Source organism: Gallinula chloropus (assembly GCF_964237585.1).
Source record: "Gallinula chloropus genome assembly, chromosome: 24".
Classification (NCBI taxonomy): Eukaryota; Metazoa; Chordata; class Aves; order Gruiformes; family Rallidae; genus Gallinula; species Gallinula chloropus.
The window spans coordinates 3,667,664-3,694,014 of NC_140109.1; the positions used below are offsets into that span (position 1 = coordinate 3,667,664).

Here is a 26,351-nt window from a genome sequence, read left to right on the forward strand (position 1 = left end):
CCGCTGTGCTGCCCAGCACCGCCAACGCCTTGCCTGCTCTCACCCTTTCTCGCACAGACCCTCTGCGTGTGACCCTCACACCAAAGAAGCTCAAGACGGGCATCGGCAGCACCGTCATCCTCTCTTGTGCCCTCAGTGGGTCCCCCGAGTACATCATCCGCTGGTACCGCAACACGGACCTCGTGGTGGTGGATGACTACATCTCCATCCGAGGCATCAGCAACGAGACCCTCCTCATCACGGCTGCGCAGAAGAGCCACTCCGGGGCCTACCAGTGCTTTGCCACCCGCAAGTCTCAGACAGCACAGGACTTCTCCATCATCACACTGGAGGGTGAGCTGGCTGGGATGGGGGCTTGCAGGGGCTTTCCCCTGCCCCTCTGTGAGCCACCGCATTCCCAGGGCATGCAGGGATGCTTTGCGCATGGCTGGAGGGTGGTGAGACCTGTTGGGTTGGGGGGTCCTGGTGCCAGACTGCTCCCAGTCTGCACATCCTGTGCTGTTCATGCTCTCTGGAAGCAGCTCAGAGATGCAGTATGGCCGGGATGGGGAAGGACCACAGTAGAGTTAGGGCTTCTCTCCTGGCTGCGCCGGGGCTCCCACCACCAGCAGGAGCCCAGAGCCATCCCGCCAGCGGGTGACTGTGTGGATGCTGCTCCCTGACCCCCCTCCCCCTGGGTGCCCCCCAGATGGGACCCCCCGCATCGTCTCCTCCTTCAGCGAGAAGGTGGTCAACCCCGGGGAGCAGTTCTCCCTGATGTGCGCCGCCAAGGGGGCCCCCCCGCCGACCGTCACCTGGGCGCTGGACGACGAGCCCATCCCGCGGGACAGCGGGCACCGCACCAACCAGTACACCATGTCGGACGGCACCACGGTCAGCCACATGAACGTGACGAGCCCGCAGATCAAGGACGGAGGCGTGTACCGCTGCACTGCGCGGAACTCGGTGGGCAGCGCCGAATACCAAGCGCGAATAAACGTAAGAGGTGCCTGTCTACTTTTAAATATCAGAATAGGACTTTTTACTGAGCTGTTGGTTTTGTTCTGTTCCCTGGCCCATCTCTCCTCCCCACCTCTCTCTCCTTTTCCCGGCCACGTGGGTCTCACCAGCTGCCCTGACCCCCATTCTCCTCATGCTATCCCAACTGCCCCCCGGTCCCAGCAGGAGCCTGGCTCCCTGGCAGCAAACGCACCCGCTGGCGCGGGGATCTACATGACAAACGATGATGAGGCAGCATGTGAAATCGTGGAAAATGAGCTTTGATTTGTCATGTCTGTATTTTCTTTGTCTGTTAAAAGCCATAGCCACGTTAATCACTGTGTTATTACGGCAGGAGCGTGGCGCTCGGCGTGTTACAGGGAGCGCTCTCAGGCACGGGGTATGGTATAAGCCCCTGTCCATTAATAACCACCAGTTAAAGCTTCCAGGCGTACAGGTGGGAGCGCGGCCGAGACAAGGTAGCATTTACTTGTCGACTGAGAAAGAGGGTTGAAGGGCTGTGTTTGTCTGTGTCTCAGGTTTGAAACGGATCTAGTGGCTTTTTGGCTGGGATCCCAGGAGGCTCTGAATTTTGCTGCCGTTTACTGCTAAATTTGGAGCGAGTTCATCTCTCAGCCGTGAGAAGCCAGAGCAGCGTTTTCAGTGAGGATGTTCCCTTGTCTCCTAATTTCCCCCCTCTCTCAACAGACTAATTGCTGGATGAGCTTTGGGCTTTTTCCTTTTTTTTTTGCCCTGGAATGGAGCATGTTGCTCAGGACCAAGCGATGGCTACAGAGCAGAGATGCTAGTGGCTTTTTTCCCTGCTCCTTTTGTGTCCTGGTATGAGAAACACTGTCCGTCCACCAGCTCATCCTGAGGGTATCTTAAGCCATTACCCTGTGATGCCCGTAGGATGAGGAGTCAAGACAGGGCTAACTTATAGCTTAGTTTGCTGCTGTTTGTGGTGGCTGGCAGAGCACCGGGATTTTCTGATGCACCAAACCCTCTTGTTGAAATACCCACCTGCAGATCCTCCCAGTCCTTGAGCCAGCACTAGCAACCATCTGGCTTTTTGGGCAACGGGAGGCCCAGAAAGGTGTGTTTTAGCAGAGGCAAAAGACACTTGCTGATGGCAGTCAGGTTCCCGCAGCAGCTCTCATTGAGGGTGTTTGGCACAGCACGGCGTGGCCACAGGTGCTGCTGGAGGAGCTGTGGCTGGAGGCGTGCGGGATGGCCGCACGTCCTGCTGCAGGGTCCCACTGCAGGGTCCCACTGAGCCTCCAGATGCCATCTGACCTCCTCTGACGAGCAGCAGTGGTGCCGGCTGGCTCAGCTTCCCTGGCACAGAAGTCACGCCTGTGAACCCAGGGTGGGATGTGCTGGCACGTGGCTGGGGTCCAGGCCCACAGCCCCTGTTTGTGGCTGTGCTGCTGCAGGCGTGAGCGAGTCGCTGTAGCTGGAGGGTGCAGCGATGAGTGTCTTTCCCCCCCGCACACTTGGAGAGGGGCCCGTGCCTGCTCCTCACCCAAAACCAGTCTGGAGTCCCAACTGTTCTGGTTACCACCTTTGTGAATTGCCTTCTCTCTGAAATAGCAGCAGATCTACATGCAGCCAAGCTGCCCTTCGGAATTAACCTAGCCTGCCTCTTCCTTCCTCCCGGATATGTAGGTCCCCCGAGCATCCGAGCGATGAAGAACATAACAGCGGTAGCGGGTAGGGACACTTTCATCAACTGCAGGGTGATTGGGTACCCGTATTACTCCATCAAGTGGTACAAGGACTCTTTGCTGCTGCCCGATAACCACCGACAAGTGGTCTTTGAGAACGGGACTCTTAAGCTGATGGACGTCCAGAAAGGCATGGATGAAGGAGAGTATCTGTGCAGCGTGCTGATCCAGCCCCAGCTCTCCATCAGCCAGAGCGTCCACGTCACGGTGAAAGGTAAGCAAGGTGGGGAGGGCCTTTCCCTGGATGGGATGGAGCGGCCGTCCAGGTCACGCTGGGGACGTCTCCGCTGCAGGACGGAGGCAGAGGACTGTTGCACGGGGCACTCCGTGGCCAGGCACTGACGGGAGGTCTGCTCCCACTGCAGCAGCCCTGGGTGGGCAGCTCAGCTCCTGCCAGTGTGGCTACCTGGCCCTGCCTGCGTGCCTGCAGCCGCCCCGAGCCACGCCGTATCCATTTCCCGGTACAAGCGGCGGAGCAAGGATTTACGGTGTAAACACAACGTATTAAAACATCTAACCTTTGCTCGGATCACCTTCACCGATGTTTTTCTCTGTGTGTTAGCTTTTAAAAAAATAATACTCCCGGTCTTCCGAGCGCACAGAACATCTTAAAAGCTTCTCCAGGCCATCAATTATTCAGCCCCATTGAGGGAGCTATCAGTCCTAATGAATTGAGCCGGATGCATTCCCTCCCAGTGACTCGCTGAGATTGTGCCACGAGTGCGCAGCGCTCCCATATCTCCCGTCCTCAGAGTTGTTGGGTTGTCTCTGCCCATCGCCAGCTCGGTGTTTGCAGTAAATCATTTAGACAAACACCGCCGCGCTGGGGAGGGAGCCGGCCAATTGCCTTTCTCTGTCTCACCCAGAAGGGTATTTATGGACTGGATTTCGCTCTGATCCCCCTCCCCTCCCCTCCACCACTTTCTTATTAGGAATCAGGTTAGCGAGGGAGCGCATCAAGCTGATTATAGATGCTACCACTTGATTAGCTAACGCTCTCCTCCAAGGCTTTGTGAGGGGAAGCGTGGGCTGCAGATAACCTGTCTAAGGGCGGTGGGGGGAGGACTTCTCTCCCCTCAGGTCTGCAGTGCAGGCCATGGCCAGCCCCGCTTTCCTCAAAATCCCTGTCTTGTTGGTAGCCCGGGGGCTTGGAGAGGGGCCAGGGTTGAGTAAATGCTGGTGGTCTTCTGGGGCGGACAGGACAGGCAGGGCTGGCATGAAGTTAAATAACAGGATTCACCTCCGGAGCTGGAATTTATTGCCTCGGTCAGTGACCAGGGGCAGGCTGGGCAGTGAGAACGACTGGAAGCCCAGCATGGGCTGCCAGCACGCTGCTCTGCTGCAGCCAGTCCCCTTCATCCTGCCTGCGGCGTGGCTGAAGGGTATTTATGCCGGGTCGTGCTTGCTGGCTTCCTTACTTGCTGCAGCCATCAGATAAAAAGCACCTGCAAAGGTCCTGGAAGACAGTCGGAGCCAGCTCCAGGGAGCAGGGTGGATAAATAAGTGTGCAGAGCGAGGAACACGGGGTGGCATGGAGCACTGTAAAGCTTTTATCGACACAGGTCCCCGCTGACCCCGTGAGGTGCCACCAGTGAGTTATGCAGGTCTGTCCAAGAACATGGTAGTAAAAGCTCTGCAGCTCCCCTCTGGTGCCACAGGGAGGGCTGTGCAGCAGCCCTCAGCCAAGATGACCAGGCGATGCCCCCAGCCATGCTCCCCATCTCATGGGACGGCGGCGATTCAGGGACAGTGATGCCAGGGCACCGCTGCAGTGGTGCTTCACTCTAGGGGTATTTTGCTCCGCTGCAGCCCCACGCCTTGTGTGCCTCTGGACCTGGCTGGGTCCCACTCTGTGGTGGGTGCTGTGGGCATGGAGACCCTCACGTAGTGCTCTGGGCTGTGGCTGCATGAGAGTCCGACTGCACACCCTGGAGAGAGGAGAGTTGCTCCCCAGAAAGTGATCTGGGGAGGAGAGGGGAGTTGCAGACTCCGGCTGCGGGGAGCTTGAGCAGGGAGAGCTCTTCTGCCAGGGGCACCTGTCCTTTTCCCAGTGGCTCAGACGTTGCCCATGGGGAGTGTTTGGAGAGGTGCAGATCCACCAGCCCGTCCCTGCTCTGCAACAGACTGCACTGCATTCCCAATTAATTATTCATTAATTATGGAAAACAGGCAGCCCTGGCTCCATGGCTCCAGTAGCTCAAGCCACGTCACTGTAGCCGGCAAAGGGGCAGGTCAGCCGTGCCTGCGCCTGTCTGCCTGCCTGCCTGCAGCAGCTTACAGCCCGGGGGGATGGTGTGCAGCCCCCCCACTTCCCCACTGCTCTGCAGAGGTGCCTGCTGGGCCGGACCGGAGCCAGGCAGAGGGGCAGAGACCCTGCACAGGGACCTTTGCGATGCGCTGAGCTGGGCACGGTGTGGGGATGGGAGCCTGGAGAGACACGTGGTGGGGCAGGGTTCCTGTGCCTGTACGAGAGGGCAGCTTATTTCTGCCGAGGGGACAATTGGCAGCCTGCTAATTTAATTATGGAGACTGCGGAAAGAGGATCTCATCTACCAGGTGCTGAGCCTTGTTAAGCTAATTGTCTCCCTCTCTCTGCTTTCTTCCCCCTCCCACATTGCCAGAGATGCTGCGGTTGCCTAATTAAGTTATCAGAAAGATAATGGCTGGTTCTGAATCCGGTGCCTTTAAGAAAAGCATCCATCCAATAATTGCGTTTCTGCAGGCAGATAAATGCTGGGGCGGAATTTCGGCTGGCGTGAGCTGGGGGGGGGGGGGGTTGACTGGGGCTTCCCCAGAGCAGGGGCCTCTCTGCCCAGGAGGTCGATGTTTTACTCTCCTGCCTGTAGCATGGCAGCCCTGCCCAGTGGAAAACGTCTTCCTGCTGTCCTCTCCTGCTTGGCAGCACCCTCTGTGCTCCCCAGGCTGTGTTTCTGCAAACACAAGCTTGCCTTAGTTTCTGGGCAGCCAGTCTGGGCTGCTTCTCCCTGGGGCAGTGTCCCCCCAAGCCCTGCTGTGGCCTGTCCCTCCCCGGGATGGGCTCTGCAGCGTGTGCTGCCTCTCCCCTCGACAGTCCCTCCGCTGATCCAGCCCTTCGAGTTCCCACCAGCCTCCATCGGCCAGCTCCTCTACATCCCCTGCGTGGTCTCCTCTGGGGACATGCCCATCCACATCACCTGGAGGAAGGACGGGCACGTCATCCTCTCCGGCTCTGGGGTCACCATCGAGAGCAAGGAGTTCATGAGCTCCCTTCAGATCTCCAGTGTCTCCCTCAAGCACAATGGCAACTACACCTGCATCGCCAGCAATGATGCTGCCACTGTCAGCCGGGAGCGGCAGCTCATCGTGCGGGGTGAGTGCCATGGGGCCCACCCAGCCACATGTGCAACCCAACCTGGACCCCAATGCTGCTGCCACCTTGGGCTTGGGAGGGCAGACAGTGACAGAGCAGAGATAAGGGATGAGTCTGGAGGGGCACAACATTGTCCCCTGGTCGAAGAAGTGGTGAGGGAGCAGCCGGGGAGGGTGGGGAGCTGGGCTGAACCTGGGCAGCCATGTGCCCACAGACGGGGAGGAGTTGCAAGGGGCTGGCGAGGTTTTTGCTACAGCACCCATCTCTTCTCTCCCATTGCTCAGTGCCTCCTCGTTTCGTGGTCCAACCCAACAACCAGGATGGCATTTATGGTAAAGCTGGGGTGCTGAATTGCTCAGTTGATGGATACCCACCTCCGAAAGTCATGTGGAAACATGCAAAAGGTAAGGCTGAGAGCCACAGCAGCATATGGGGCTCTGCATGGGGAAGGAGGTGCAGAGTCCCCTCTCAGCATGGGCACCCCAGTGCCAAGACTGGCAAGTGCTCCTTCACCTTGGCTGAGCTGTCTGTCCCCTCCTAGGAAGCGGCAACCCCCAGCAGTACCACCCTATACCCCTCACGGGCCGCATCCAGATCCTGCCCAACAGCTCCCTGCTCATCCGCCACGTGCTGGAGGAGGACATCGGCTACTACCTCTGCCAGGCCAGCAACGGGGTGGGCACAGACATCAGCAAGTCCATGTTTCTCACTGTGAAGAGTAAGTAGCCCGGGCTGTGCTGTGGGGGCTGTGGGCTGGGGACCTGCTTCCAGCACGGCTGGGGAGAGCAGGGGGTTGGATGGTGCCCGGTGTGCTGGCAAAAGCAGTTGTGGGGTGTGTGTGTGTGTGTCAGCAGATCCAGGGCAGGCACGGCCCCCTCCTCTATGCAGAGGGTCCCCGGCACGCCAGCCAGGCTCTGCCCTCAGCACCATGCAGCCCCAGGATCGATGTACAGGGCGCAGGGAGGGCATTGATTCCCCTCCTCTGGGGAGCTGCTTCCCTCTTGCTATTAAATGCGCGTTGTCCTTAATAAAACCGAGCGATCAATCTACATCGTACGGGAGGAAAGGAAATAGCTGGGTTAATTTGACAGGGATGGGCTGGGAAGTGTTGTTAGACACCGTGTTTGAACCAGGCTTATTATTGGATTCCTCTCCTGTTGCCGTCAGCAGAATCCGTAATGTCCAGCTCCTCTGTGTTTATTTTGGCTGCTGCTGCCATGAGTGTTCAAACCTCAAAAAGTGTGGGGGGGGGACACACTGGGCTGGCTCCCACAACATGTCACCAGAGCTGAGCAGGGCTAAACTCTGCCTGGAGTGGGGTGACACAGGTTACAGGTGGTGTCATGGGAGCCATCACCACCCTGGCTGTCCCCAGGGCAGTGTCCCCAGGCACAGGGGATGTGCAGGCTTCCCTGGGCATGGCCATGCCTTGGCGAGGGTCTCACACCCAGGGAACCCCCACCCAGGGACAAGGCAAGGGAAGAGCAGCTCTGGCTGGGGGACGCAGCTCCTTTGCCGCTCCCTTCCCCAGCCAAGCACTTGAATTTCTGGCGTTGCCAGAAGCGCTTCTCTCGGGGCTTCTCCCCTCCCCACCCAGCCGCTGCTTTTCCCGGGTTTCTTCTCCCTCCCTGTCAGCTGTTTAATTTATCCCACTGACTGATGAGTCGAGACGAGCGACTTCAAACGACGCACTTCAATAGGGCGCAGGTACAAAGCCCGGGCGATTAATCCCGAGTGAGCGCGCAGAAGTCTCGGAGCCTGAACTGTTGCCTTGTCCCCGCTCTCTGCTGTAATTGCATCCCAGGACAGGTTGCTTGCTGACTTGAATAGCACATAACCTTATTATGCATGTGCTTTTACATTTCCTGGAGACCTCGCTGCCTTTGAAAAGGTTTGGATGAATAGGTAGACGAAGCGCCGCAGCCAATTAAGCATCATACGGGGCTCTTTGTTTTGTTTCGTTTTTCGGGGGGTTTTGTTTGTTTAGTGAAATGTCAAGCCAATTAAAGGGGAGATCAGCGCTGCCTTTCCTTGAAAGTCAGGCCACTGAGGACAGAGTTAAATGAAAGTTAATCAGAGCCCAAACAAAGTGTGCTAGGTCAGTGGGAGAGGGGAGAAGCCCCGGCAGCCAACCCGCAGCCACACCTCCCCGTCCCCGGTGCTGCAATGATGGGCTTGGGGTGAGAGGAGGGTGGGGGGGCCAAGGTGATGAATCTGACAAATGTGTGCAGTCCTGGCTGAGGGCTTGTAGACCTGGTGCCAGGAGGAGCTGGCTGACACTTTTGTCAGGTAGCAGGCAAGGAAAACACCCGGCTCTTTACATGTACCAGCGTGGGATGGTAATCCCTGGAGCCCTGGTCGTGCCAAACCCTTGCCTGTGGTGCAACCATGGCAGGGCCGGGGCTTCACCACCCCTGGGCATCACGCCACCCTGCTTAGCAGCTTGCTGCGGTAGCGTATCCATCCCTGCTTGGGCAAGGCGCTCATTAGCATCCAGCCAAGTGTGTTGCAGAGCGAAAGGTGGCGAATGCTGGAGGATGGGAGTGTGCCCAGGGGGGTGGCTTGCTGGCCTGAGCACAGGTGAGAGCGCTGCTGGTGTGTGATAAATGCCATTTAGCACATGGCTGCACACCTCCCCGCTTGTCAAGAGTGGATTGTGAGGGATGGAGAAGGTCGTGGGCTTGGGGCGTCCCCACGGGCTGTGCAGGGGCTGCCGGAGCAGTGGGCAGAGCTCGCCAGAGAGGGGGCTCCTCTGCTCCATCCTTCCTGGCACTGTGATGCCATGGGGTGGGGATACCAGGTCTGACCGGGCTTTGCTGTGGGGCTGGCAGAGGGGGCAGCTGCCTTCATGTCACGGGCACGGGGACGGTCGTGTTTGGAAGTTCGCTGCCGTACAGCAAGAGCATAACTGATTGCTTCCATGCAATTTGAATTAATCTCATGCTTCAGGTGAAACTCGGCTAATCAGCGCAGAAAGGAAGCTGAAATGGGTGCAATCAAATTAACATGACAGAGCCGGCTCCAAACAAGAAAGAGGGGGGGGCGGGGGAGGCAGGCGCAGCCCTTGTCACCCTTGTCACCGTTCTCATTCAGTTGTCACCAGCAGGCTGTGAACACTCGTGCCCCAACCTGGCGCCGGGCGACAGAGCGTACGGGCTGCTGACATCTCCCTTTGTAGCCGGCCTTATCTCTGCCCAGCAAGCGGGACCAGCCTCTTGTCAAGGTCTTGTTAACAAGGCCCGTGGGCACGGGGTAGGGGGGGAACACAGCAGCGGTGCTGGCAGGGCTGGGGAAGGCATCGGAGGCCAGCGCTCCCCAGGGAAGCCTGTCTGCGCAGGAGTGCTGGCCTGGGGCTGGCACCCTGGCAGGTGGGAACCCGTGTCCCTGCACCCAGGGAGGAAGGGAGTGGGCCAGCCAGGAGCCGTCCTCAGCAGCCCTTGAGGGTCCTGTTGCCAGTCCTGAGCGATGCTGCTCCTCTGCAAGCGGCAGAACTGCTCCGGAGTGGGTGTCAGGTACCGGAATGGAAGAGGTGCTGCCTCTGCACCCTGGTCTGTGCCGTCTGCGTGGCTGGTTGGGGTTTCCCTGCGGTTTGTTTTGCTGCTTCCCCTGCTCTGGGTTGCTCGCTGCTCTCCTGGGACCCCGGCAATTGAGAGAAGTTGATATGTTTACATCCAAGGAGCTGCTTTTAATCAAACATCAATAAGTGCATTTCAGCTGCGCGGAGCCTGAAACAGAGCTCCTCTCCCGGGGCCACTGCTCGCTGGGAAGGGGCTGATGCCTCGGCAGCTGCCCTGGCCCTGCGGTCACGCACGCTCACTGCACTGCACTGGCATCCAACCTGGGCTACGTGAAGGCTGAACACAGGGAAGAACCCCCAGGTTGGTCCTGCTGTAGGGCCAAAACTGGTTGCAGAGACCCTAACCTAACTGTGCACACCCTTATTCTGTGTGGTGTCTGCTCGGAGCCGCACTGGCTGCCAGCCACAGGTACGGGGCAGATGGAAGAGCACTCAGCTGTCCCTGTGCTCTGCCTTGGCCCCAGCAGGGTGTTGGGGGCTGGGGCTCAGCCAGCCCTTCCCTCACCTACCTCTCTTCCCCGTGTAGCCTCTGGGGTCAGGCTGCAAGCAGGCAGAGGCAGCAGGGCTGTCGGAACGTGGGCCCAGGCAGAGCTGGGAGAAGTCTTGCCTGGTGTCTTGTAGCTCTTGGTTTCCCCTCTGTGCCATGGACCAGAGGTCTGTCAGTGGTGATGCTGGGGTGTGAGCTCACAGGCAGCCACGTTCCCGTTGGGGCAGGGCAGCCATGGGGCTGCACCCAGCTGGGTGCTGCTCATGTCCCACCCCTACGGGTGCCCGCCCTGCACCCCACAAACACCGGCAGTTGGGGAGGAAAGGTTTCCTTAGCTGTTAATTGAATTACATTGCCACAGAAAGCCGAGAAGTCGTAGCTCATTAGAGCCTCTTGTGTCCCATTATAACAGTGTGTGTTGCCTTTGCGGATTGTCATTATCATATATTACTGCGGGACTCGGCACTGCTGTTTGTTTATGCATTACATTTTTTTCTGCTTACCCAGCCTGCCCTGGCCCCTCAGCCCATCTCTGTGGCACAGTGTGTGCTGCTGGCTTTACCGAAGCACGGCACCGGGGCAGAGCAAGGACTGTGGCTCACAGAGCGGCGAGGCCACAGGGGAAGGAGCCTGGATAGGGCTCATCACACCAAGGAGAAGCGCTTCGGCAGTGGCTGCTGCAGCGCAGGAGGATGGGGAGGAGGCAGCTGAGCCTGGCATGCCAGCAGTGGTCCTCTGCAGTGGTGCTGCTGCCAGGCCAGTGGCCCAAGTTGCCCACGTGGGAGGCGGCAGCTTTGTGGTGAGGCTGCGGGCACTCACCCACAGCAAGGGAGGGTTACCATGCCGTGCCATCCCCAGCTGTGCTCCGGCCGCTGCTTGGGCAGCACCAGGATGCACCCAGTGGGGTGATGAGCGCATCATAGGCCCTCCCCACCATCCCCATTTGCAGACCAGGGCGGCTACTGGTGTGGGGGAAAAAGAGCAAATCAAAAAAAAAAACCAGAAGAGATCTCTGCTCTCTGCAGTGCCAAGGCGGCCTGGCTGATATGAAATCGCACTCTATATTCTGCCCAGGTTTATACGAGTGAATTATGCAAATCTGTGATGGAAAACATTCTTCCTCTCATCCTCGGGAGTGTAAAACCTTAGTCAATAATTCATACCCGCACGTCTCAGACTGGAGGCTTTCTCTTCATTATAGTGTGCGCTTGGTTATTTGTCTTTCACGTTTTATTGTCTACCCCGGTGTAATGCTATGCATTATAAAATTTATCTGCTTCATTATTTTATGATCCTGAGCTGTATAATGCAGCGAGACGATTCCGCTCCAGGCTGCGCGGCCTCTCGGTGAGACCCGCAACCGCCGCCGCTTCCCCGGCGAGGTTTGTGGGCTGGGCCAGGGCTGGGTAGCCACAGGTGGCACCGAGCCGTCCCCTGGGCACATGGGTGACCCCCCCTTGCTTCCCTGCAGTCCCAGCCATGATCACCTCCCACCCCAACACCACCATCGCCATCAAGGGCCAGACCAAGGAGCTGAACTGCACGGCCCGGGGCGAGCGGCCCATCATCATCCGCTGGGAGAAGGGCGACACTGTCATCGATCCCGACCGCAACATGCGCTACGCCATCACCACCAAGGACAACGGTGATGAGGTCATTTCCACCCTCAAGGTGAGGAGCTGAAGGGGGGGTCTTGCACCCGCTCAGGCTGCCAGGCATCTTATCCAGGTGACAGCAGGGGCGAGGCAACACAGGAGGTGTCTGGGGAGGGTGTTAGTGGTCCCTGTGGCTGCCATGGAGGCTGGCGCTGGGCTCCCAGGGTGACAAAACCAAGTCCAGTGGGGAGGGACATCATAAAACCCACTGGAGGGATTGCATCTCCAGCCAGCAACACCTGAAAAGCACCTGGCCAGTGCCTGGACTTTTACAGCAAGCGTAAGATTTAGTGTTGCCCTGAGTTGGCATGGGAAGCCAGGCTTCTGATTTTAATTAAATCAATTAAAAACCAGCCGCTGTCTGTTTGCTGTGATGAGCCCCTGGATTTTGCACTAAATCTCAGCTGCCCGTACAACGGGCTCTGGTCACAAAGGTGTCTCACAGCACCGGGGATGTGTCAGAGAAGAAATTTCCAGTGCGGATCTGAGGCAGCAGACTGGGGGCTTTGGGGGGTGAGCCACCTCCCAGGCACAGCTGCTGCTGGGCCCCATGGTGGGAGCAGCCTGCGATACCAGGGGAAGGCAGGGGCATGGTGCTCAGTGTAGCTCAGCCTAAAGTGGCTCCTCTCCCTGAAATGCTCATAGCTGAAACCGGCTGATCGTGGAGACTCTGTCTTCTTCTCCTGTCATGCCATCAACTCCTACGGGGAGGACAGAGGCTTGATCCAGCTCACTGTCCAAGGTACTCATTGCCCCATGAACAAACCCTGGGATGCAAAGCCTCACTGAGAGGTTGCCCCTGCTCCTGGGTGGGGACTTCTCTCCCTGCTGCCGCTAACCTGCCTGTGTCTCCCCAAGAGCCCCCAGACCCGCCTGAGCTGGAGATCCGCGAGGTGAAAGCCCGAAGCATGAATTTGCGATGGACGCAGCGGTTTGATGGCAACAGCATCATCACAGGGTTCGATATCGAGTACAAGAACAAGTCAGGTTGGTGATGTCTGACCTCCACGCTCTGCCGTGGCTCCCGGGAAGGGGCTGGGGGCTGCTGAGTCCTGGGGCTGGGCTGCACAGGCAGGTGTGGGGCTGTGCTGCCGGCTGCCTCCCGACTCCTTTGATGAAGAAAGGAGAGAGCAGTGTTAATGAAGTATGTTAATCTCTGTGGGATGGGAGCGTTTGAAAGGGAATATTAAAAGAGCCCGTGTTTGCGAAAAGCCGGGCGCAGACTGCCAAACAGCGAGGAGTGGGGAAGCAGCACCTCTCCACGGGGGCTGAGGACTCCACCTGCCTGAGCACAGCTCCCTGGGTACCACAGGGTGCTGACCCTCCTCCTGGCTTTTCCAGATTCCTGGGATTTCAAGCAGTCCACACGCAACATCTCCCCGACCATCAACCAGGCGAACATCGTGGACCTCCACCCAGCCTCGGTGTACAGCATCCGCATGTACTCCTTCAACAAGATTGGGCGCAGCGAGCCGAGCAAGGAGCTCACCATCAGCACGGAGGAAGCAGGTGCCGCTTGCAGCGAGCGTGTGGGGGCTGTAGCCTTGAGTTGAAGTTGGCTGCAGCACAGCTCTCACGTCAAGGAGGTCCTTTCCCTGACGCTTCTCAACGTGCTCTTCTGGGTCTGTTCTCCCCGCAGCTCCCGACGGGCCCCCGATGGATGTTACTTTGCAGCCAATGACGTCCCAGAGCATCCAGGTCACCTGGAAGGTGAGAGGGGCTGGGGTGACACGGGGGCTTTCCCTGGCTGTGGGGGCTTGGGTAGCACCAAGCACCATCCTGAGCCTCTGCAGCAGCAGCTTTGCCCCAGGACCCGGTGTTTCACCAGCACTATGAGGGCTGAGAAGAATTTCCTAGGCAATATGAAAACCCAAAGGCTGGGCACACGGCTCAACTGCCTTGCATGGGGTCTTTATTAATCATGTTTCATAACAAGCTCATTATCTCATAGGATGTCTGTGGGGGGCCATGGGGAGACCAAGGATAAATATGTAAAAACTGAGATGCTGGGTTGCAAAGTGTTTGAGCAAAGATCGATAAAGCCCAGAATCAGATTTATTTTTCCAAAGGTGCATAATGAAAAAATAAAATTGATTATAAAGTTAGGGCTCTGGCATGATCTGGTAAGCCAATAAATTCAGGGTTCTAGCTTCTCCCCTCTCCCCTTAAGCCCTGGAAAATAGATTAATGGAAAAGAAGATTCATTTGAAAGATAAGTCACTTCGTTTTAAGAGTATTTCAGCGAGATGGATCGCCCCAGCTTTGTAACATAAATTTGCAATCAACCCTATTGATTTCCTAACGCTTCAGAGAAATATTGTTAAGATTGATCTGAACCTGGCCCGGTGCATCGTTAAGGCTGTCGGACTTGGGGCTTTTCCCTCCTCTTGTTGAGCTGCCTCAGCCAGGCAATGGTGCTGGCTGAGTGAGTCCCACCGCCCTGCTGGCACCTTCCTCTCTGCTGGCCACTAAGAGGTGGGCTCTGGTGGCCCTTTCTTATCACCTTTCTGCCTCTCAGTGCGTCTGCATGTGTGTTGCCATGGGGGAGAGATGTTTAAAAGCATTGAGGAGCCTTCTGGCTTGCTGGGCAGTGTAGCCCCGCATGAAGCAGCTCTTATCTTGTGTGTCCCCCTCCCACCTTCTTCTTCAGGCCCCGAAGAAGGAGCTGCAGAATGGGGTGATCCGTGGCTACCAGATAGGCTACCGGGAGAACAGCCCGGGCAGCAACGGGCAGTACAGCATCGTGGAGATGAAAGCCACAGGAGACAGCGAGGTCTACACGCTGGACAACCTGAAGAAGTTTGCCCAGTACGGGGTGGTGGTGCAGGCCTTCAACCGCGCGGGCACGGGGCCGTCGTCCAGCGAGATCAACGCCACCACGCTGGAGGATGGTAAGTCCCCCCTGCCTCGGGCATTCCCAGCAGGACCTGGGGCAGGGAGGAACAGCAAGCACAAAGATGCCAGGCAGTGATGGCACCAGCTTTCTGGCACACTTAGGAGGGCATCAAGGTGGCCATACGTGTTGCTGGAGAGCCGGGGAGGTTTTCATCTGGTCATTTAAAAATCAAAGAGGGAGAAAAAAGTTTTGCTGTGCGTTTGCTCGGCAGTTTTTCATACTTAATCAACACTCTCATTAGCCTGTCAAACCACAATCGTTTCCTGGCTACATTAGCACTCCTCCTGGGGTATTCAAGGACCCCTGTTTTAGCAGTAGTGTCTTTTCTGTAATTATATTGCCTTCATTTTGTTCAAACGGACTATCCCTATTAGTTTATTATGCTCTGTCCCTAATTACATGGTGCTTATATTTTTGCACCTAAGTAATATGAAACAATAATCATTTGCAAAGAGGATCGTTATGGTGATGTATTATCGTTTAAATGCTCATAAAAATTAGTTACCTCTTATGGGGCAATGGGATCTAATTACCTCGCATCCAGCCAGCTCTCCCTCTCCCCCCATCACTGGGAAACACAGTGTAGCCCAGCACCCTCCCTGTCCCTGTGAGTTGTGCCCACCTCGCTGACCCAGGAGGAGCAGAACTGTGCATTGCAGGTAGACTGCTGGATTCCCCCAGCCCTGCTAACCCCTCACACCAGGCAGGACAGGCTCAAGGCAGGCTGGAGCAGCCAGGGGAGAGGGGGCTGCAGCACATTGGGGTCCTGTTTGGGTGCAGTTGGGGCAGCTGACCCTTGGGATGTGGCTCTTCCAGCCCGGTGTCTGTAGTGTGCCACCACTCCATCCTCCTGAGATGTTCCCCTCTCTGTTCCCCCTTCAGTTCCCAGCCAGCCCCCCGAGAACGTGCGGGCCATCTCCATCACGTCAGACGTGGCCGTGATCTCCTGGTCTGAGCCCCCACGCAGCACCCTCAACGGGGTGCTCAAGGGATACCGGGTCATCTTCTGGTCTCTCTACATGGATGGAGGTGAGTGCTCGCAGAGGGTGGGTGATGCAGGGGCCCCGGTGTGGGGGCTGACAGGCCCTGTCTCCCCACAGAGTGGGGCGAGATGCAGAACATCACGACCACGCGGGAGCGCGTGGAGCTGCGGGGCATGGAGAAGTTCACCAACTACAGCGTGCAGGTGCTGGCATACACCCAGGCTGGCGATGGTGTCCGCAGCAGTGTGCTCTACATCCAGACCAAGGAGGACAGTAAGTGGCACTGCCCGGGGAAGTGGGTGCACACGGGTGCACTGTCCTCTTAGCCCGGCTGATGAACCGTGGCAGGACATGTTAATTAGAGTAAGAAGCCAGAGTATCGAGTAGAAGCCCTTAGCAGTGAGCAAACAAGGCAGCTGCACAGCAGCAGACCCAGGCAGGGCTTCTCCCTCCTTTTTTCTTATCTCCTTGGTTGGTTTGCCAAACCTGCAGGCAGGTCCCATGCCCAGCAGCCCACTGTGCAACCAGAGCCGTGCCTGGCTGGGATGTGAGGAAGGCCCTGGCACGGCACAGCCCTGCTGCATGTGCCTGGTCCTCAGCTGCTGCTCTGTGGTAGTGCAGCCCAAGCCAGGCCCCCACACAGCCCCAGCCTGCTCGGGTCTCGCTGCCGTCAGAGACGGCTGCAGTGTGCCAGAGCCAGCTGACGCCTGGAGACGGGAGCGCTCGCTCGTGCTGCAGCGCGTTGTGTGGCTGCACTGGCAGGGGCAGAGCTGGAGCGGCTGCAGGGGCGCAGAGGAAACCCCCTGTGTGCAGCCACAGGCAGGGCATTTCCCTTCCTCTTTTTTTTTTTCCCCCTTCCTTTTCCTTAAGTGCAGATATTTAAATATTTACACCCCTGCTTGCCCTACTTAAGTGCCATTAACTCAGTAGCGAAGCGCTTCCCGGGGCGGTGGGCTGGTGTTGCAGCTCCTTCCCAGCGTGCAGTCAGCACACCAGCCCTGCAGCAGGGTGCTGCTGCCTGACCTGGCCGGGCAGAGACCCTGGACACCTCCTGCCACCCTCTCTGTCACGGTCTCTTCAGTTCCAGGTCCCCCAGCCGGCATCAAGGCCGTCCCATCTTCTGCCAGCAGCGTGGTGGTGTCGTGGCTGCCGCCGGCCAAGCCCAACGGCATCATCCGGAAATACACCATCTTCTGCTCCAGCCCCGGCTCGGGGCAGCCGGTACGGGATGGGCACAAGGGCTGGGAGATGCCAGGGTGTGCCGGAGAAGCACTGAGCAGGAGAGCATGGGCAGGCTGATGCCAGGCAGCGGCAGAGCTCCCTTGGGCCAGGTCTAGATGCTGCAGGGACATGAGAGCAGCCATGGGTGCTCTGCCCCAGGCCATGGTCCTGCCACCTTCCTCCTCCCTTCCTCCAGCACCTCCCCTCCTCAGTGCTCGCTCCAGCTAGTGGCTGACCCAAAATAAAATAGGAATCAAACCTGGCCCCATCCCTCTTTGGCGAGGGAGAGGTTGATGGGAGGTCTGCAGACTGGTGCTTATCAAAAGCTCCTTCTCAAACTCATTTCACTATCTGAGCCTCTGGTTTCCAGGGCAACATAATCTTTTCATCAAAGCAACTGGTAAAACCGCTGGGATCCGATATTGTTTTCTTGGCATCTTGTCAAAACTGTCATTTGGGTAGAAAAAAATTATGTATACTATACAATATTCATATAGGTGCCCACTTGTGGGGTGCATTTACATCTGCAGGCCCCACACGGGCACACGTTTGAGGGTAGGGAATGTGTGGATACCTGCGTGCTGTTGCATGTAGATACCCCACCCGTCCCACGCAGCAGGGATCATCGAGCTCCCATCCCCTCCCCAGCGCTGGCATGGTGGGGCAGCCCTGGCTGGGTACTGCGCAGGGCAGCCCTTCCCCATGTGGTGTGCTTGGGGTGAGGGGGCTTCAGCCCTGATGTGATGGAGATGGAGACCAGCCTTGTGCTTGTGCACAGCCTTGCTGTGAGCCAGACCTCTCCGGGGCACTGTGCGTGGGGTCGGGGACACTTGCTGTGTCAGCAGCGGGCAATGAGGGAGGCAAGTCCCCTCGAGGTTTTGAGGAATCCCTGGCTGCTCACCGTGACCCTAGAGGGGTTCCAGCAGCTGGGATGGGGCTTGCCTCCGTGCCTGGCCACGGTGCAGCTCGGCAGGCAGCCGGGAAGGTGTCCTTCCTTGGGAACACATCGTGCCATCGCAGCCATCTGTTCCTCCGGCTCCGGCCCGGGCTCCCCGGAGAAATTACGACACCAGCTGGTTTATGCTGGCATTGAGAAGCACCAGGCAAAGCTGAATCGCTGCTCGGGAGCAAGCCTGCAGCATGGAGAGGAGGTGGCTGCCAGGGTGGCCGTGGGCCCTCGGTGGGCGAAGGCAGCTCCCTGGGGATTGGGCATGGTGGGCTGACTGGCACCCGTGGACCTTCTGTGCCAACTGGCCGGGGATGGGAGCAAGGGCACGAGCTGGCTGGCAGTGGGATGGCAGGGATACTGTGGGGTGGGGATCCTGGGGACGGTGGTGGGGATGCCCAGGTGCAGGCAGCTCAGAGCTCGCTTTGCCTTGCTGCCAGCTCAGGTGCTGCTCTGGCCTCTGTCGTGCCTGGGCTGAGAGTGATGGGGGTACAACAGAGTCTGTACCTTCTCCCTTTCCCCTCCACAGGCTCCCAGCGAGTACGAAACCAGCCCCGACCAGCTCTTCTACCGCATCGCCCACCTGAACCGTGGGCAGCAGTACATGCTGTGGGTGGCTGCTGTCACCTCTGCTGGCCGTGGCAACATCAGTGAGAAAGTCACCATCGAGCCCGCTGGGAAAGGTATGGTGAGGGCTGCCAGCCCGGGGGGGATGCGCACGCTGACCCCTGAGTGCTGCTCTGGCTGCCCTGCATCAGCCTGGAGCAGGGGGTAGTTGGGGTGACTCATGTCCAGGGCAGGGGAGGGGCAGCATGGGGAGGGGGTGTGTCTCAGCTCTCCGAGGTCCACACACGGGGCCTGCCTGCTAGACCATGACCTCCTCTTTGCCCCCAGCCCCTGCCAAGATCATCTCCTTTGGAGGCACTGTCACCACCCCATGGATGAAGGATGTGAGGCTGCCATGCAACTCCGTTGGGGAGCCGGTCCCTGCTATCAAGTGGACCAAGGACAGGTACTCAGGGTGCTGATGGTGCTGCCTGCATCACCCTCACCGTGCCACACGCAGCTGACACGCTCTCTCCTCTCCTGGCAGTGAGGACTCTGCCATCCCCGTGACAGTGGATGGCCACCGCCTGATCCAGGCTAATGGCACGCTGGTGCTGCGCTCGGTGAAAGCAGAGGACTCTGGCTACTACACCTGCACAGCCACCAACACCTGGGGCTTCGACACCATCATCATCAACCTGCTGGTGCAAGGTGAGGGGCACTGGTGTGGGGTTCAGTTCTGTTTGTGCCAGGGCTGCGAGCCGGGACAGGAGCTCTTCTCACTGCTGCAGAGCTGCATGGCACTGGTGGAGCTGGAGCAGGGGGTGCTCAGGGGCTTTTCCCTCCTTCCTAGTACCCCCGGACCAGCCCCGTCTGACTGTCTCCAAGACCTCTGCATCGTCTATCACACTGGCCTGGATTCCTGGGGACAACGGGGGCAGCTCCATCCGAGGTACAGCTGCCGTGGGCATCCCAGGGCTGTGCAAGGAAGCCTGGCTTGTGGTCCAGGTGATGGGGGACCAAAGAGGCTTGGGCCGGGTGTTGTCAGGCTGCGTGCACACTTTGGTCTCTGTGCCTCAGTTTCCCTGTCTCAGAAAAGCCTCAGAAATGCTCTGTAGTATGGTTAACAGTTCTGATGCATTGTAGGGGGGCTGCTGGCCCTAATGAGGGTGCTCAGAAGGTGTTTCAGACAAGATGCAGCATTTGAATAGTTAACAAAGAGTGTGTGATTAATTGTTCAGATGCTGGTGGCCAGGACCAGCCCTAGTTGCTGTCTTCCAGCATTAGTGTGATGCTGAACCCATCCAGGCAGGACTTGTCCTCTGTCCTCCAGTGTCTCCCATCCCTGGCAGGCTAGTGGCAGGGCGGGGGAAGAGCAGGGAGCACTTCAGGAGGTCTCCAGGAGCATCCCTGCTTTCTGGAGCCTCCTTTCTGCTCTGATTCATCTCATGAATTATACGTTGAAACAGCTGCACACGGAGTGGGGAGCGGGGAAGGAGACCTGGCTTACAATTAATTAAAAGCATGAAAGTAATTACAAGCAAATCTCCCCAGCCAGCAGCCTTTCACTCCAGCGGACTCTGTTGATAAATTTGGTTATAATTGGATTAGAAATATTAAAAACATGCTGCATGTATGAAATAAATAAATAACCGGTGGCTGACACCAGGGTGCCCAGCACCGTGGGCAGTGCAGAGGTGCCAGGGTTGGCTTCAGCATGGCCAGGGAATCATTTGTCTGCAGGCAGACCTGTGCCACTCCAGGAGGGTGGTGGTGCCCAAGTCCTGTGGCCTCAGGGGTGCTGGGCAGGTGTGAGAAACCCCTCTCCTGTTGGCCGTGCTGTGCCTGGGCTGGAGTGGGGCCATCACATGGGTCCTTGGGCATTGCTTGCCCTGGTACCTGGACAGTATCTGTGCCCAGAGCGGTCCCGAATGCACCACCTTGTGTGGCTCGTGACACACACACCGAGGCAGAAAGCCTGCTCTCCTCTGCAGCTTTATTTGAGGATTGGCAAAAGAACCCACAAAACTTGCCATATCTATCAGTGCCCCGTGAGGATTTGGGGTGAGGACAGTCAGGGCAGGTGAGGTGCCATGTGCTGCCCTGCCCTGGGGAGCACCCATGCCCTCGGTGGCGTGTCCACCTCACCCAAAGCTCGGTGCTGCCTGGGAAAGCCGGGCGAGCTGACGGCAGCGTAACAGGTTTGCTCATCTAGGACACGGTGTGCTTCCTCATGCTCTTAATCACGGGAGAGGAGGCGGCATTCGATGACAGAAGCAACTTCCCAGCAACTTCCCGAGGGAGCTAGTTAATCCCGGCTTTCCCTTTATAGCCTCACACCCATCAATCACGTTTCTGGCTCCCGTGCAGAGCCAAGCAGTGGGGCTGGAGGCAGGCGATGCACGGAGGGCAGGGAGCAGCCAGAGGGCTCTGTCAGAGTGCTCAGGGGGCATCTAGCTGCTGGGGGTGCCCCCATGCCTCTTGGCCCAGAGCAGATGGATGAGCTCACCTCCATTGAGGCAGCCCACAGGGTCCAGGGGTGCAGCAGCTCTTCCAAAACCCCTGTCTGTCGGGTAGGAACAGAGGGCTGCATTTCCCTCACCATTCCCGTGCAGGACTGGTGCCTAGCAGGCACCCTGGCACTGCAGGGCTGCATGGGATGCAGCTGCGGGACATGCCCAAGGTAGGCAGGGGTGCCCCGTGGGCTCTGTGTGCTGGCAGCACCCCCTTCTCTCACCCTGCCTGGCCACCACTCACCTTCCCCCTGGCATCCCTTGTGCTGGAGGTGACTGCCCTGTCCTTGCTCCCACAGGCTTCGTGCTGCAGTACTCGGTGGACAACAGCGAGGAGTGGAAGGACGTGTTCATCAGCTCCTCGGAGCGCTCCTTCAAGCTGGAGAGCCTCAAGTGCGGCACCTGGTACAAGGTGAAGCTGGCAGCCAAGAACAGCGTGGGGGCTGGCCGCATCAGCGAGATCATCGAAGCCAAGACGCACGGCAGAGGTGAGCATCCCCCGCTGGGTGGCACCCCGGAGGGGACCGCAGCCCTGCCAACAGCTCCCTCCTTCCCCGCAGAGCCCTCCTTCAGCAAGGACCAGCACCTCTTCACCCACATCAACTCCACGCACGCCAGGCTGAACTTGCAGGGCTGGAGCAGCGGGGGCTGCCCCATCACCGCCATCGTCCTGGAGTACCGGCCCAAAGGCAACTGGGTCTGGCAGAGCCTCCGCACCAACAGCTCCAGCGAGGTTTTCCTGACCGAGCTGCGCGAGGCCACCTGGTACGAGCTCCGCATGAAGGCCTGCAACAGCGCCGGCTGCGGCAACGAGACCACGCAGTTTGCCACGCTGGACTATGATGGCAGTGAGTGGGGGGAAGCAGGGGGGTGGCACAGGGTGGGGAGCTCCCAGGAGAGCTGACCACCCACCCACCCACCCACCCACCCACCCATGCTCTGCCCTAGGCACCATTCCCCCCATCAAATCCGCCCAAGGGGAGGGCGACGACGTGAAGAAGCTCTTCACTATCGCCTGCCCCGTGATCCTGGCCACGCTGGGAGTGGCCCTGCTCTTCATCATCCGCAAGAAGAGGAAGGAGAAGCGGCTGAAGAGGCTGCGAGGTGAGACGGGGCTGAGCAGCACGGTGCACGGGACCAGACTGCAGAGCTGGGCTTTCCTGAACCACCTTCTCTTTAATAAACACCCTCCTTGTCTTTTGTGTCTCTTGCTCAGATGCCAAGAGCTTGGCTGAGATGCTGATCAGGTGGGTCTCTGAGAGGTCGGCAGTGGCGGGGGGGAAGCCAAGGAACTCTGGGCCCAGGCTGCTCCTGGGTGCTTTTAAGTCTGGGCTTAGCCCTTACTCAATTTCAGCTTTTCCTGGGCTTGGACCTGGGTGTCTCTGCAGCACAGCAGCCCCCTGCCCACCCGAGGGGGGAAGTGGGTGGGCCGGGCACCTGTGTTGAAGCTGGCCAAGGGGGAGAGCTGCTTAGCCGAGCTCTGAGCCCGGGGTGAACTGGCTGGCAGGGAGCCCCAGCCACTGCTAGGCTTGAGCTGCCAGGGCTTTCCCCAGTAATCGTCCCTCTTACCACAGCAAGAATAACCGCAGCTTCGACACGCCGGTGAAGGGGCCCCCCCAGGGCCCCCGGCTGCACATAGACATCCCTCGGGTACAGCTCCTCATCGAGGACAAGGAAGGCATCAAGCAGCTGGGTAAGCACCACACTCTCCCTGCAGCCTGGGGACTCAACCCTGGCCATGTCGTCACCTACCCAGGGAAGGGACGGGGGTGTCCTGGAGCTCCCACAGGGCTCCCGGCAGTGGGGAAAGCCTGTGGGTTTTGGGCACCTACAGCAAACTTCTGGCTAGAGAAGGTCTGAGCTTGGGCTTTCTTCCCACAGGGGAGGACAAAGCCACGATCCCGGTGACCGACACCGAGTTCAGCCAGGCGGTGAACCCCCAGAGCTTTTGCACGGGGGTCTCACTGCACCACCCCGCCCTGATCCAGAACACGGGGCCCCTCATCGACATGTCGGACATCCGCCCCGGCACCAGTAAGTGGTTGTGGTCCTGTGGGGCGGGTCTGCAGCATGGGGTGCTGGCAGACACAGGTGCAGAGCAGATGCAGGCAGCCCCCTGAGTTACCCCCCCGCAGGTACCCACACATCCACTGCCAGCCTGTGCTGGGGTGCAGGTGCTGTCCCCCAGCGCTGGCTGTGCCAAAAGGCAGCTGTCGGTCAGGCAGGAGGAGTGGGTGATGGGACAGCGTCCTGGCTGTCACCAGGAGTGACCCACTGTGACTCTATCCCCTCGGTGCCTTAGACCCCGTGTCGCGGAAGAGCGTGAAGTCTGCGCACAGCACCCGCAACCGGTACTCCAGCCAGTGGACCCTCACCAAGTGCCAGGCGTCCACCCCCGCCCGGACCCTCACCTCTGACTGGAGGACAGTGGGCTCCCAGCACGGCATCACCGTCACCGAGAGCGACAGCTACAGCGCCAGCCTCTCCCAGGACACGGGTGAGCCCTGTCGCATGCCGGGATTAGCCGGCTTGGGGTACGTGGGTTCATTGGTGGTCACCCCAGAGATTGCCAACGGTATCATCAGTTGGACAGCAGCTGGCAGGGGTGTCCCCTGCCTGGTGCTCCCAGCTGTGGAGCTGCCGAGCTCCAGGTTAACCGATGGAGCACGAGCACGGAGCTTCCTTGGTGTGTGGTGGGCAGTGTGTGTGTGTGTGTGCACAGAGGGCTCTGCACTCCCTGTCCCATCCCAAAGCTCTGTGGTGGCAGTGGGAGTTGTGCCCAGCGCTGGGGACAGCCTGGGCATTCCCTCAGGGACAATAAGGTGGATAATGGCATTCCCAGGCTGGGGAAAATTCCCAGGTAGGTGATGCATCCTCTGCTCTGCAGACAAGGGACGGAACAGCATGGTGTCGACGGAGAGTGCCTCATCCACCTACGAGGAGCTGGCCCGCGCCTACGAGCACGCCAAGCTGGAGGAGCAGCTGCAGCACGCCAAGTTCGAGATCACCGAGTGCTTCATCTCCGACAGCTCCTCGGACCAGATGACCACTGGCACCACTGACAATGCCGACAGCATGACCTCCATGAGCACCCCCTCAGAGCCCGGCATCTGCCGCTTCACAGCCTCCCCTCCCAAACCCCAGGACAGCGAGCGGGGCAAGAGCGTGGCCGTACCCATCCCTCACCGTGCCAGCAAGAGTATGTACACACGTGTGCCTTGTCCTTCTGTGAGGTGTCCAAGTGTACAGCTGACAGAGGGAACGATAAGCACAGAGAGGGGGAGTTCCCACCAGGGCCGGGAGAGGAGGTGGGGAAGCACAGGGGAAGGAGCCAGGGAGCAGGACCAGTGTTCACATCCCAGCAGGCAAAACAGGGTGTAACTGTACCCCCCCCTTTTAACAGGAGAGGACGCCCATTTGTGCCAAGTCTTTGTAGTGTATTGAAACTGCAGTGTAAACATCTGCAGCTTGTATTTCTGGGGGGGGAACACATTGCCAGCCCATCCGAGCCTTCATACAGTCCAATTCATGCCTTTGTTGTTTCCGAGGGGGTTTCACAGGGTCCTTCAGCATCGCTGGGTCTGCTCACAGTGATGATGTTTTGAGCAGTTGCATTGCATCCTGGCTGTAGTTCCCTAAAATAATATGGTTTACTTTTAACTGTATCAGTATATGTATGTACTTTTATTTGCAGAATACAAGCAGCATAGTGTTTATACCCTAACACATTATTTTACAGTATTTTAAGTGTAGTTTACAGAATATTACTAAACAAAAGCAATCAAGAGTAAGTAGCCCCACCATTGCTTTTATCTCCCATGTTACAGTGTTAGGTTGTTGTATTCCTGTTCTATGAGCGACTGCATTAGTATATATATGAGTGACTTCTTCAATGACAGTATGACAGCTGTGCTGTTTACATAGTGTAGTATACATGCTACAAACATTACAGAGCATTACATATCATGCATAACACAGTACAGCATGATATACCACTGGTGTGCACTGTGTACTCTAATAGATGTTGCCAATATCATGCTGTCCGGCAAGCGGACGCGCTACCAAGCAGCTATCTACAACCCTTCTTAGTTACAGAGCCATGGTACTACAGGGCTGGGGTTGGAGGAGTTGAGTCTGAGTTGGAGGAGAGGTGGCAGTGGGACAAATAGTCCCCCAAAATGCATTACAGGGCAGAGCAGCGTGTGTGCCACCACAGGCACTGCTGCCTCGTGCCACACGCCAACAAATGAGTCTATAGGGGGTGTGTGTGTGTGTGTTTATATATAAATAGATTGCATGTTCTAGCATATATGAGAACTTTAGAGGTGATGCATATAAAAGCAAGTAAAACTCTTTTTATAGCGTTGTAAAATGCTGGTTTTTACAGGGCAGGTTTAGCATTAGACATTAAATACTGGGGTTTAGTGATTGTGATGGTTTATATAATGTGTGTGTTGACTTGGTGCACACCTGTGGCACAGGGCTGGAGGGCAAATCCTCTGAGGAGCGGCTGAGGGAGATGGGGGTGTTCAGCCTGGAGAAGAGGAGGCTGAGGGGAGCCCTTCTCCCCACCTCCCCTGCCCTGCCAGGAGGGTGCAGAGAGGTGGGCGATGGTGTCTTCAGCCAGGGGACAGGAGATGGGACAAGGGGAAATGGCCTCAAGCTGTGCCAGGGCAGGGTCAGAGCAGATGTTAGGAAAGAATTCTTCCCTGGAAGAGCTGTCAGGGCCTGGCCCAGGCTGCCCAGGGAGGGGGCTGCGTCCCCGACCCTCCCTGGGTGTGTTTAAAAAAGGGTAGATAGGTGCTCAAGGATCTGGTTTAGCTTGGGATGGGAATGGTTGGACTTGATGATCTTAAAGGTCTTTTCCAACCTTGTGATTCTGTAACCGTCCCTGTTGGTGTCACAAGCCCGTAGAGAGGGTGGGGGACCCGGAGGGGTCGGCTGGAGTGAGCAAGACCCACTCCAGCCCCTCACCCACCTCCCCTTCCCTTCCACAGGCGACTACTGCAACCTCCCGCTCTACGTCAAGTCGGAGGCCTTCTTCCGCAAGCCCGATGCCCACGAGCCCTGCCCCGTGGTGCCGCCGCGGGAAGCCTCCATCCGAAACCTCGCCCGGGCCTACCACGCGCAAGCCCGGCACATGACGCTGGAGCCCGGCGCCAAGCCCCTGGTCTTGCCTCCCCCGGCCTCTGCCGCAACCACCTTACCTCAAAGGACTCTCCCCATGCCCGGCACGACGAGCGCCGCTGCCGCCACCGCCGCGCCTGCCGCCGCCACCGCCCCGGCGCCCACCGCCGCCGCCACCGCCGAGCCCCCCGCCGCCACCACCGCTGCCGCCGCCGAGGCGCGGGTGCCCACGCACTCCAAAGTGGGGGGCTCGAGGGACTCACTCCTAGAAATGAGCACATCAGGTGTAGGTAGGTCTCAAAAACAGGGGGCCGGAGCCTACTCCAAGTCCTACACGCTGGTGTAG

The 26,351-nt window shown here is 58.3% G+C and overlaps 1 protein-coding gene across 1 annotated transcript in view; it reads left to right on the forward strand.

Annotated features, from left to right (window-relative positions):
• DSCAML1 (DS cell adhesion molecule like 1) overlaps positions 1 to 26,351 on the forward strand; it is a gene marked incomplete at both ends in the record, with an annotated part of 103,411 nt that extends 77,060 nt beyond the window's left edge. The window contains 28 exons of the mRNA XM_084274850.1: positions 58 to 333; positions 689 to 985; positions 2,647 to 2,919; positions 5,776 to 6,054; positions 6,339 to 6,458; positions 6,596 to 6,772; positions 11,590 to 11,789; positions 12,419 to 12,515; positions 12,632 to 12,760; positions 13,115 to 13,282; positions 13,413 to 13,483; positions 14,424 to 14,664; positions 15,552 to 15,698; positions 15,770 to 15,925; positions 16,734 to 16,873; positions 18,349 to 18,502; positions 18,714 to 18,831; positions 18,913 to 19,076; positions 19,219 to 19,317; positions 21,178 to 21,366; positions 21,439 to 21,726; positions 21,827 to 21,982; positions 22,095 to 22,125; positions 22,453 to 22,571; positions 22,760 to 22,912; positions 23,181 to 23,375; positions 23,766 to 24,077; positions 25,876 to 26,351. Coding sequence (XP_084130976.1) covers positions 58 to 333; positions 689 to 985; positions 2,647 to 2,919; positions 5,776 to 6,054; positions 6,339 to 6,458; positions 6,596 to 6,772; positions 11,590 to 11,789; positions 12,419 to 12,515; positions 12,632 to 12,760; positions 13,115 to 13,282; positions 13,413 to 13,483; positions 14,424 to 14,664; positions 15,552 to 15,698; positions 15,770 to 15,925; positions 16,734 to 16,873; positions 18,349 to 18,502; positions 18,714 to 18,831; positions 18,913 to 19,076; positions 19,219 to 19,317; positions 21,178 to 21,366; positions 21,439 to 21,726; positions 21,827 to 21,982; positions 22,095 to 22,125; positions 22,453 to 22,571; positions 22,760 to 22,912; positions 23,181 to 23,375; positions 23,766 to 24,077; positions 25,876 to 26,351 — 5,225 coding nt within the window. The remainder of the gene's footprint in view (positions 1 to 57; positions 334 to 688; positions 986 to 2,646; positions 2,920 to 5,775; positions 6,055 to 6,338; positions 6,459 to 6,595; positions 6,773 to 11,589; positions 11,790 to 12,418; positions 12,516 to 12,631; positions 12,761 to 13,114; positions 13,283 to 13,412; positions 13,484 to 14,423; positions 14,665 to 15,551; positions 15,699 to 15,769; positions 15,926 to 16,733; positions 16,874 to 18,348; positions 18,503 to 18,713; positions 18,832 to 18,912; positions 19,077 to 19,218; positions 19,318 to 21,177; positions 21,367 to 21,438; positions 21,727 to 21,826; positions 21,983 to 22,094; positions 22,126 to 22,452; positions 22,572 to 22,759; positions 22,913 to 23,180; positions 23,376 to 23,765; positions 24,078 to 25,875) is intronic.